The sequence below is a fragment of the Squalius cephalus genome (assembly GCF_949319135.1).
Source record: "Squalius cephalus genome assembly, chromosome: 25".
Lineage (NCBI taxonomy): Eukaryota > Metazoa > Chordata > Actinopteri > Cypriniformes > Leuciscidae > Squalius > Squalius cephalus.
In genome coordinates this window covers 23,088,317-23,100,352 of record NC_137146.1, presented here as the reverse complement: position 1 = coordinate 23,100,352, position 12,036 = coordinate 23,088,317, and the positions used below count along the sequence as shown (strand labels likewise).

Sequence of the window (12,036 nt, the reverse complement as noted above, 5' to 3'; positions counted from 1 at the left end):
GAAAAAAAAACAGGGAGAGGCTGAGAGAACTGCTGTCTCCAGGTCGCAGGGCAGACACGAAAGCTCATTGACACCAGGTATTAAAAAAAAAAAAAACAGAAGAAAGTTTATTTGACCAAATTGTGGGATATAAATACACAGAGGCTTCTCACAAGGGGAAAAGGCCAAACGAATAAACAAAAGAGCAATCTTACAAGAGGGTTTTTAGAAACAACTTACCTAACAAGAAAATAAAAGACATCCTCCATTACCCGACTCCCACTCTAATCAAAACACTGGAGAAAACGGGTTCAAAAACAAAAAGACATTCACCTCCCTACAAATGATTCCACAAAGAAATGGTCCAGAACAAGTAAAAAGGGGATAATGAACAGGGCCACTTAATGTCTCACATACACAAGAGTTAACCGAAGCACACTACAGCTTTTCAGTTTTTATCTAACACTACAGGCAAAGCAATATGTCAATGTCAATGTCAATTTTATTTCTATAACATACTAAACACAACACCAGTTGACCAGTGTGCTTTACATCAATACAAAAGACAAATATAAATACAATATAAATACAGTACATTTCATCCTTAGCCATATGCTAAATCAAAAAGATTTTTAGCCTAGGTTTTTAGCCTAGATTTAAAAACAGACAAGGATGGAGCAAATCTAATACTAAAAGGTAACGCATTCCACAGTCTTGGAGCCGCAGTTGAAAACGCGCGATCACCCCTACTTTTCAACTTTGATTTCGGTATACATAATAATCTCTGATTTGACGACCGGAGAGACATAACTGGACGATGTTCTACCAGTAAATCCGAAAGGTAAGTAGGGGCCAAACCATTTAAGGATTTAAAAACCAAAAGAAGAATTTTAAAATCCACACGGTATCGTACAGGCAACCAGTGCAAATGAAGCACTGGAGTAATATGGTCCCGTTTTCTAGTACCTGTTAGAAGTCTTGCCGCCGCATTTTGTACCATCTGTAACCAGGATAAAGCTGATTGGCCGATCCCATAGTACAGTGAGTTGCAATAGTCAAGCCTCGATGTCAGAAATGCATGAATTAGTCTTTCAAAGTTATTAAAAGATAAAATTGGTTTTACTCTGGCTAAAAGACGGAGCTGGAAAAAGCAGGATTTGACCACTGAGCTTATATGCTTGTCAAATTTCAGACCATCATCAAACACAACACCCAAGTTCTTTACCCAAGTCTTTGTAGACAGTGTTAGATTACCTAGGATTATTTGACTAAGAGTATTTGATGAGCCAAACACTATAATTTTGGTTTTATTCTCATTAAAATTAAGAAAATTTAGAGATAACCAAGCTTTCACATCAGATATACAGGCCCTAATTTTTTCCAGTCCATCACAATTTGGTTTTAGGGGTAAATAAACTTGAGTGTCGTCCACATAGCAGTGGAACGACAACCCATGTTTCCTGAAAATAGACCCTAATGGAAGCATGTATAGCGAAAAAAGAATTGGAGCTAAAATGGATCCCTGCGGAACACCACAAGACAGAAAAGCAGCCTTTGACGAATATTCCCCAATGTTAACGCTAAACTTCCTATTTGACAAATAAGACCTAAACCATTCTAAGGCAGGACCTTTGATACCCACCCAATGCTCCAGACGAGCAAGAAGAATAGAATGATGTACCGTATCAAAGGCCGCACTCAGATCTAGTAATATCAGTAGAAACCCCAGAGTCGGCAGCTATTAAAACATCGTTTAGGACTTTCAAGAGTGCAGTCTCTGTCGAGTGGTATTTTTTAAAACCTGATTGAAAAAGCTCAAATGCCTTATTTTCATCCAGGAAACTCTGCAATTGTTTTAGAACTATCTTCTCTAAGCAATATACACAACAAGAGAAACAACATGAATTAGGACCAGAAGATGCTCAACATGGCAAACCTCAGTCTTTCTCCTCTGCCTAGAGTTCTCTGGGGCTGAATCCAAAATCACCCCCTATACCCTCTAATAGGGCATTATTTGAGGGGACAGCCATTTGTAGTGGTGTCCGAAACCATAGTGGACGTTACTGAATGCACCCATTCTATCCCATATTGTACCGCATTAATGGCAGTCCCCATTCGTTCACTTGTTTTCATTCACTCCTTCAAGTGAACTTTATTAGTGGACTAACATAGGGAACAGTGATTGAGGATTCAGCCTGGGTTTCTTTGTACTCCACCTAACGAGCTGGGACAGGAATCCGGTGGAACTCATGATCCTGTCAAGTGGACAGTGGGAGGAGCAACAGTTACAAACTCACTCCAAAGGGAGTTATTCTCAATATCAGGACTCACTGTTCCTGATCTCCCTCAAACGCCTTGATTGTAGTCTTGAGTTCTTCTGGGAATGAATATGTCACAATTTTCCTCATTTAAATAATTCCTGCCCAAAGCATACGCAAAATAAGGGGCGAGGCCTGGTTGAGTTAGCGTTAAAAGTGTGTTGAAACTTGTGGCTATGGTAAGGGGTGTGACATTTCTGAAACACCCTCAAAGCAGTTGGCCATTAACAACACACTGATCCAACCAACCAATCAGAGCAGACTGTGCATTTCAGAAGGAGGGGCTTCACAGAGACAGGAACTAAAAAGGGGTGTGTTTCCAAAAGCATTGTTAGCCAACTATGGTCACAAGTTCCATTGAACTCTATAACAACGAAACTTGCAACCATAGTTGGCTTTGGGAAACGCACTACAGACTGGGAAAAGAGGTGCTGCAACAATGTAAACTATATGATAAATTATGTATTTTTTTAACATTCAAGCATAAAACCAATAATAGTAAACCCCAAAAACAAAACCAAGACTTAGTTAAAGGGCATATTATGGCCTATTAAAAGGCCCCCTGAAATCAAAATGTACGTTTTTTAGCTTTAAGTATGAATATGTTAGCCTTAAGGTTATGAATAAGCTGGTGTGTTCCAAAACAATGACTCTCACTTCCGTTAAAATGGATCCAAGATTTTTATGACATCACTGCAGACTTCAGCTTCTCATCGCATCTTCTGTCCAATCAAATGCTCTCTAAGCGTCCCACCCCCTATGCAATAAATAAGCGTTGTGTTCAGTTGTTCAAACCCTCAAAGTTTTATTCCGTTTTCCAACTGTACGTTAGTAAAGAATGAAATTGCTAGAATTTATTCACACCTCTACTATTGAATCCAACGTATCATCAACGCTCGGATTTCACTTCCATGCTGCTGTCAAGTATGACTTGCAGTCTGTGAGGTAAACTAAACGCTATTGGCTATTTGAAAAGGGGGAGGAGCCATTCAATATATACCACCATAGAAACAGGAAGCTAAGGTGGTATATATTGAATGGCTACCATCAGCCTTCCATTATTAAAGTAATCTTGAAAACAGTTTCAGAGATTTCAGTCTTTGCCCATTTAAGCAGATAGGAGCTCTACTTGAATGACTGGAAAATAGATGACCAAGATGGCCGCTGAGTGAACTGACTTCCCTTATGAAAAAGAAGTGTACGTCAAGTTAATTTTATGAAGTATACTTAAGTAAAGTTCAAGTATATGTTAATACCCTGTCCAAATACCCACACTTGTGGTCTTTGCACTCGACTACTTGTCTACTTACATGACGTAATTATTTGGCCCTAGTGTTCAAATGGGCGTGAAGACTGCAAGTGTGTATAGAACTTTGATTACTCGATGGGATACACTTATAGTATTGCACAAAAATGCAAGCGTTTACAGAGCTTTTTTATATTTTCAATACTTTGCATTTTAAGATAAACTTCTAAATGTCTGTTCAGTAGTCGCTATGTGACTAACAGAAGACACAGTTTTAAAATTGTGGTGCTTCTAATTGAGCGATAAAAAGCAGTTGCAAATGTTGTACAAAATACACATTACCTACTCATTTTGAACCAATAAAATGTGCAAAACTTTATGTTTTACTACCAAATTATATGTAACATCTAATTAATTTAACTTACAGTGGAATGTTTTCCTTGACATCTCACGAATTCAGGGTATGGGAGTTCCCGAACATAATGCATGATGGGATACACTAAGCCTCAAATAGGGGAGACCGGGGATGGTTGTAAAATGTTGTACATTTCTGTCTGTATCTTGGAATTCTTTTAAGCCAGTGCATTCAAAATGTGATTAAAACTAGTTACAAGTGTCAGCTATTAAATGACATAGCTGTTATCTTTGCAGCACAAAAAGAAAACGTGTGGTTTAGTTTCAAACACGAGGAGTGAAATGTTACAATTCACCCCACAGTCCGTGTCAGTTGTAACATACCATGGGGTGAGATGTAACATTATGAAATAAGGATTATGACCAGGCAGGCAGGTGTGCTGAGGCAAGTTGGAGTTAAACTCTGCAGGACAGTGGCCCTCCAGGACAGAGTTTGGACACCCCTGACCTAGGCATACAAAAAAACAACAAAAAAAACAACAACAACATATAAATACAACAAAAAATTTGCTTCATTGATGTTACAACTAACCCAGAGTCTTGTAGCCATGAACTAGCACACCTTACAGCTAACAGGCAAAACAATAGTACTAAAAACTTATTTAAAAAAAAAACCTATAAATTATTTTAAATTAAATTAGTTAAAAATAAATTATATAAAAGTTACTTTCTTACATCAAAATTCGTTTTTCTCCTCTAAAAATCTGCTGTGTCTGCCACAGGCCTCTACTTTCTCACTTGTGGAATAAGAACTAAACCAAGCATGTGTGAAGTGAATCAAGTGATTTTAACTTGTTCCTTATTGGAGAAATTGGAAGTGTTACAATTAACCAGGGTCACAACCATCTCCGGTCTCCCCTATACAGCTGTCACGGTTCATCGATCCGTGTGTTCATTTTGTGTATCTGTTGGTTGTTGTGGGTGTGGGGTTTGAGTGTGTAGTGCTTGTTTGTTGCTTAGTAACCAGCTGATCACTTAATCAGCCCGCAGCTGCAGCTAGTTACTTCTGTTGTTAGCTGCCTATATCTAGCGGGAGTGATTATTGCTTGGTGTCGGTTCATCACTCTTGTTTGTGCTCTCTTACCCAGTTCCGGTGCCTGAGTTTCCTTACGGAGTTATTTCCTCAATCTCGTCTGTGTTTCCAGACTTCTGGAGATCATTTGGAGTTCTCCTCATCCAGTTCCAGTTTGGCATCCGCGCTGGGTTTATTCATATCACTCATCCTCTCCTGAGAATTTGTATCCTGGTCGCCCGCCTGCTATACGTGGTGTTTTGAGTAGGCTCACTTTTTAGCAAATAAAATTATGTTTAAGTGTAGCCTGCTATAAGTGTAACGGTAGTAAACTTTAAGTGCACAACTACTGTAGTTCACAACTATTTCTCATTTGTACTGCAACTGTACTACAAGTGAACTTATAAGTATACTTGTAGTTTACTATTTTAATATTTGTAGTACATTTGGCCATTTTTCCCGTCGTTAAACTAGCAAAAGTGCTCTTGCGCCCTGCACTTCAGACCATGAGATCGTTAAAATAGGGCCCTTAGACTTTTCTGTCAGTAAAAGTCAAGTATACTGAAGTGCAATTGTAAGTATATTTCTGAGAATTACATAAAGTATATTTCTTAGAGGTACATAAAAATAGGCTGAAAGTATGCTTTCCTATTTTTAGTTTAATACTAATGGTACACTTGAATAAACATATTTTTCGCAAAGGTTGCCTTAAACATGAATTCAGATTAGGACTTTCTTATATTTTAGAACTCTCTAAAAGGTTTTGTTTAATGGAATGGCTGATATATCTGCTGTTGGCAAGTATAAGATAGAGTGCCCTGCGGATATATAGCTGAAAGGCAGATACAGTAGCTGCCTTTTTATAGTCACACCTTCTAAAGCAATCACTCACTTTATTGATAGAGTTTGGGGATTGGTGATTGGTTATCACACTCTATAAACTTGCAACAGATACATTATCTTTATTGTGTGTGATGCTAAAGTACATTCATCCTTCATTCACACCAATGGCTTGGGTTAAGTATTTTCTCCAAATTATATAATTTAAGTGAAGAAATTCCTTGTGGAAATTGAACAAGAAAAATAATCCAGAATCATACTCTATAAAATCTGAGAATAATCTAAAAACATTTTTTTTTTTTCATTGTTTTTTTTTTTTACTTAGTGTCCAAATTCTTATCCCTAAGTTTGAGCAATAGTAATTAATAACTGATTTTTCTCATCAAGTTTTTTAATAAAAAAAAAAAAAAGTAGGCTTTTTGGGTAAATGTGCCTCTTCAAAAACATAAATGTATAGGCTACATACAATTCACTGCAGTTTCCATCTGAAATGAACACTACAGGCAAAAATAAAATGGCAAAAATGGTAAAACTTTGATTACTTTTCACACAAATTATGATTATGGGGGCAGATAGTGAATATCGACTTATTTTCTCACAGTTCCTTGCACAATATATGGCCTCAAAACACTTTTTTCCATAGTAAGTTTGTGTCAAATATAACCATATGTATAGCTTTTCTAATGCAGTGACCTTGCTTGGTAGCTCACCTGGTACAGCATTGCACTTGCAATGTGCAGTGCTCGGGTAAGAGTCCTGTGAAACACGACGTATGATAAAAGAGCTCAAAGACTTGTAGAAGCAAGTTAAAATGGCATGGTTGCTTCAGCAAATGCTTTTCTATCTCATGTTTGCGTTTGTTAACACTGTCGGTTAGGTTAACAAAACATGCATGATTTTTAAACATGACCTGATTCACATTCACCTCTTTCGTTTAAAATGAACACAATTTTAGCGCCACTCTCTGGACATTTCACATTGAAACACATTGAAAGTGTAGGATACTGTACATATGGGTTTTATACTTCACGTTGCTTTAATTTTCATATAAAATACACAAAATATATATACAGTAAATGAATACATTTCAAACTGTAACAACAGAAAGTACACACTTTCTCTGCTAAATGAAACTGATAAGAACATGTAACCTGTATATTACAGAGAAATTAAAGAATTCAGACTTTTTATGTTTTTCATGTAATAAAATCGGACTCAGTTACTATGGACAGTCCGGGTCACTGCACCAAGCTGAAAGCATCTTATCATTTGGAATAAAATATATTTGGGTTCTTTGTGTTTTGACAGTTTGTCTACACTCATGGAAATTGTCTTTAGTAAAAGCGTAATTATTGTATGCCATGCTTTTGTTTTCAAGTATAATGATTTTTGGAATAACTGCAGGCACAGTCATTGTTTCCTTCTTAGTGTTGGTTGAACTGCATGACAGTAGGGTCAGAAACACTGGGATGAAGATGATGCTGTGAGCCAAACCAAAAAGCATAACGAGGAACATGATCTTAAAGAAGACCCTGAAGATATGGTTCTTGGATGCAGCTAAAACGAGCACACCTATTATTGTTGAAGCTGCTCCTTGGAGAACCGGGTAGCCCAGAGAAAACAATGCATCAATTACCCTCTCATTGGCAGTTGATTTTTTGCTAGAAACAAACGCATATGAAATATGTGCAGAGAAGTCAACAGTGAAGCCAATACACACCACCAAGATGATCATGGAAATGGAATCTAGGTTGACACCCCATAATGCCATGAAACCAGTGACGCCGGTGATGACCGAGCCGATGGAGAATGTGACCCACAGAGAACAGAGCGGGTTTGGGATTAATAACAAGGAAACTACCAACATGACAGCTGTGGTGAAACCAACATTCTGAATGGTGCTGGACACTATCACAGAGTATTGATCCAAGTAGATGAACAATGGGTGGAACACCAGTAGTTTAGTTGCACTACAGCTTTGAGCTGTGTCTCTGAGTTCATGAAACATCATTATCTCCATACTGGCGTTAGAAATATCCAAAGTCTGGACAAAAAATCTCGAAGCACTGACTTTGCCTTCTGTGACATTGACGTCAAGCATTAACTCTGGATAGAGCATTAAAAAAGAGGATAAATTCCCCATGAATGCGTTTTCGTTGTCTAGATTTAGGCTTTTGCTTTCAGCATAATCTAAGTAAAAGTCTAACCAGGAGACGGACAGATTTTGATTGACAAATCTCAAGTTGTGGAGTTTCCCCATGCAGTGGTTTAGTTCGGACCTGCTGCTTTTATTCCAGTATGGAAACTCTTCGGTCACTACCACCATGACATTTGGACCGTACCTGGAGAAGAATTTCCTGTCATCATCATAATAATTTACAACATATGAATCATCAGCTGCAAGGTCCCTCATATTAATGCCCTGCTGTAAATGAAGACATCCATAAATACCTCCAGCCAAATAACCCGCATACAAAAACATCACACAGACTTTCATCCAAGGCTTAGTTATGAATGGACCATAATAGGACTTAAAGAAGTGTGTTATGGGCTGCTGTTTCTCAGCACCAGTCTCTTGGTCGTAGTCTCCTCCTACACAGCAGAGGCGATACGCCGAAGACTTTCCTTTAGGGCTCTGTGTTGGGAGTTTGCAGCAGGTCAGCCAGTGTCTGTTACTCTGCTCTCTCCGGCCGTTTAGGGCTAGAAAACTTCCAAAGAAGAGGATGTTATAGATGTAACAGAAAATAATGGATGTGCTGGTGTACAAGCAGAAGGCCTGAACCGAGCGAAATTCACTCATGAGTCCAATGTAGAAGCCGAGTACGTCAGTCAATGTAGTGATAGTTATAGACATGGCGGCTTCTTTGAAGGTTTCTGCCATTCTTTTCTCCACTGGATCCTTCACTTTGGTCTGTTGCCAGTTGGAAAGCATGATGAACATGTCATCAACACCAATGCCTATGGGAAAAGCTCACTCTTAATAAACTAACTCTTAACCTAAGAGTTAAAAATATCTAATATAAAATCAACACATTTATTTAAACGGTAACCAAACAGTTGATGAGCCCTATTGACTTCCATAGTATGAAAAAAGTAAATGGGACCCATCAACTGTTTGGTTACAAACATTCTTCAAAATATCTTCTTTTGTGTTCAGCAGAAGAAGAAGAAATTCATACTTGGAACAACTTAAGGGTGAGTAAATTATGACAGAATTTTGAGTGGGTGGGTGAACTAACTCTTTAAAATGATAGCACATGAGTTGGACTACTTTTAGATTGGAAAAGAGCAGCATGAACATTCTGCTAAACATTTCATTTTGTGTTAATCAAACACAAGACAAATATATAATTTGTTTCCTTTGTTTGTTTGTTTTGCAGTGCATAAGTTTTCTGCATGGACACACACTTACCCAGAATCAGGAAAGGTGAATTAGCCACTGTTATTACGAACGGCACTTTGAAATAGAGCATCAAGCCAAAGCTGGAGACCACAGCCAGACCCGCAGACAAAACCCCCATGCAAGAGACCCAGAACTTGTTCCTCACATTATCAAGACTGAAATAAATTGAAACCACTTGTAATTAGCAGTCAGGTAAATAACTGGAAGAATAATAAAATGCAGTAAATGGTCAAATAATTTGCACTACAAACCAGTGTGTTTAAAATAACGTTAATAAATTAAAAATAATATGATAACAAATAACATTTTGCAATCTCAAGCAGCATAACAAACCCGATTTTGTACAGCTAAAATAACTAGTGGATGAGACACAAGTTATACTGGCCAAGACCACTTTTACGCTAAGAATAAAATAGACAGACAATTATTTCAATTCTCCAAATTAGATATACAATGAGGGTCCAAAGTCATGAGACTACTAATGAAACATTTTCTTTCTTGTATAAATATATACACCATCATTCAAAAGTTTGGAGTCAGTTATTAAGTTCATGCTAACCAGGGCTGTACTAATACAGTAAAAACCGTAAAATTGTGAAATATTGTATTTTAAATGTAACGAAAGTCCAACAACATTTATTTGAAATATACATTTTCTGTGACGATTAATGAAAGTTTTTACTTTGATCAATTTAATGCATCCTCGCTGAATAAAATGATTAATTCTTTAAAAACAACTTTCTACTTTTATTAAGAATTTATAGATCTGTGAACATACAAATTAAAAGTTTATGATCAAATATTGATGGACAGACACTGATTTTCCATATATTTTATACATCTATATATAGTACTATTTGATTATTCCCAGTGTGTGTGTGGCATGGTAAATCTTACATTATGGGGGAAAAATGTCCCCACAAGGATTTTGGATATTGCCATTCTTGTGGGGACATTTTTGGTCCCCATGAGGAAAACTGCTCATTTTTGAAAATGTAAAAATGCAGAAAGTTAATGGTAAAGGTTAGGGGATAGAATTTACAGTTTCTACAGTATAAAAATCATTATGTCTGTTAAATGTCCCCATAAAACGTGAAAACGTGTTTGTGTGTGTGTGTATCTGTTACTTACCGCATGCAAGATAACACTGAGAAGGAGATTGCAAGTGAGTAAGTTATTGAAAACAGAGGAATTCCATCTGTTGTGTGCTTCTCTATCTCCTCTTGTCTGGACTGTGAGGTAAAACGAGACACCTGCTGGAGATTGAGAAGGTTATCTAAATATACTTGCATATATGCATAAAGCACTGAATTTACAGATCATTTGGTCTAAAAGATTTTTTACTGTAGGTTTATTCTGTCCATCTGATTACAGCATCTACAGAACAGACGGCATGAATCAACACCTTTACATGGTCACGTACCTTGAGTCCTCTGCTGAGCGTTTCTTTGGACAGAACATTTTGGAACTGTTGAAGCCACTGAGAGGCTCCAGGCTTATCCTGCAAGAAGTAGAAAAGTCTGATGGCACGTGCCTTCTGGATCACACCTTCCCTCTCTTCAACACCTCCTACTGTGGAGCCAAGAAAAACATCTTTCCCTTCCCACCTATGTTTTGGAAAGGATAAATTGATGCATTTATATTTGATAATGTCCAGTATGGGATTTGAGACACAGTTCCCATTTACTCTTTCACATATATGTTTGAAGCTTATTTGAGTTTCATTGACTTTGACAGAGAGATTATGTACTACTTTGTCAAGATCACTGATTTCCTCAAACAGCTCATCTGTTAGAATGTTTCCTTCCACAATGGAATATATTATCACTGCGTAGTTCCCTTCAGCATAGAGTCTTTGACTTGAAAACAATGAATCGTTATTTGGAAACGTTTCTTTCACGAAATGTCTGGCTTGCTTGGACGGTCCGTTGATAGGTGTGAATTGATTCTCAACGTCATTGTCCTCGTAGTCTTTGAGAAAGTACAGTCCTCCTCCCAGAGCAGCGGACACTATCAGAGGAATGACAAAGAACCAAACCGGATGAGAACCAACCAGATGGCCAAGTTTCTCGAAAACCTTAGAAATAGGCTTCTCAATGCAGTCTGTACGATAATACGCCATAGTCTTATATTAGACTAAAATACAACGGTCTGAATGATGCTCTTATCTGTTCTCGTCGTTTTTATTAGTCCACCTGTTTGTTTAAGCCCGCCCAGTTTCTTTAAGGAAAAGGTGGGTTCATACAGTTAAAGGAGGGGGTTTTTCTAGCAGAAACACTTTTATTATTCCCTGAATTGCTTTCATGATTCCAGGATTTTCTTTTTAACTACATGAGGGGTAGAGGAAGTTCTTATTTGTGGATTAAGTCACTAGAGTAATTCATTTACAACAGAAACAATAAAACGTCTAACAATATCTAAATGCATAATACAAGCATTTTGTCAAGGGTATGACTGACACTTCAACACGTTGATCTGAAAATGATACACATGATAAACAGTGTTGCATGTGGAAATGGTGTTATTCAGGCATCTGTCTGGCGGATCATTAAAGGGTTAGTTCACCCAACCTCTTCCAAGGTTTATAATGGGCGTGAATAGTAACGGAAATTTTGAAGCCCAAAAAAGTGCATCCATCCATCAAAAAAGTAATCCATACGGCTCCATGGGGTTAATAAAGGCCTTCTGAAGCGAAGTGATGCATTTTTGCTCAGCTATACAACTACACAGGCTGTAAACATACTCTCAACAGGTAAATGATTTCTTTCTTAAAATGTCTATAAATTATAACTTTAAAAATTGTAAATGGTTTCCTCAATCACGT

The 12,036-nt window shown here is 37.5% G+C and overlaps 1 protein-coding gene across 1 annotated transcript; it reads right to left on the bottom strand.

Annotated features, from left to right (window-relative positions):
* Positions 1 to 7,031: 7,031 nt before the first annotated feature.
* LOC307153862 (patched domain-containing protein 3-like) lies at positions 7,032 to 11,334 on the bottom strand (the record flags this gene model as incomplete). The annotated part of the gene is made up of 4 exons (XM_079863616.1): positions 7,032 to 8,767; positions 9,222 to 9,367; positions 10,344 to 10,465; positions 10,636 to 11,334. The coding sequence occupies 4 exons, from the start codon at positions 11,332 to 11,334 to the stop codon at positions 7,032 to 7,034; spliced, it is 2,703 nt and encodes a 900-aa protein (XP_079719742.1).
* Positions 11,335 to 12,036: the final 702 nt, after the last annotated feature.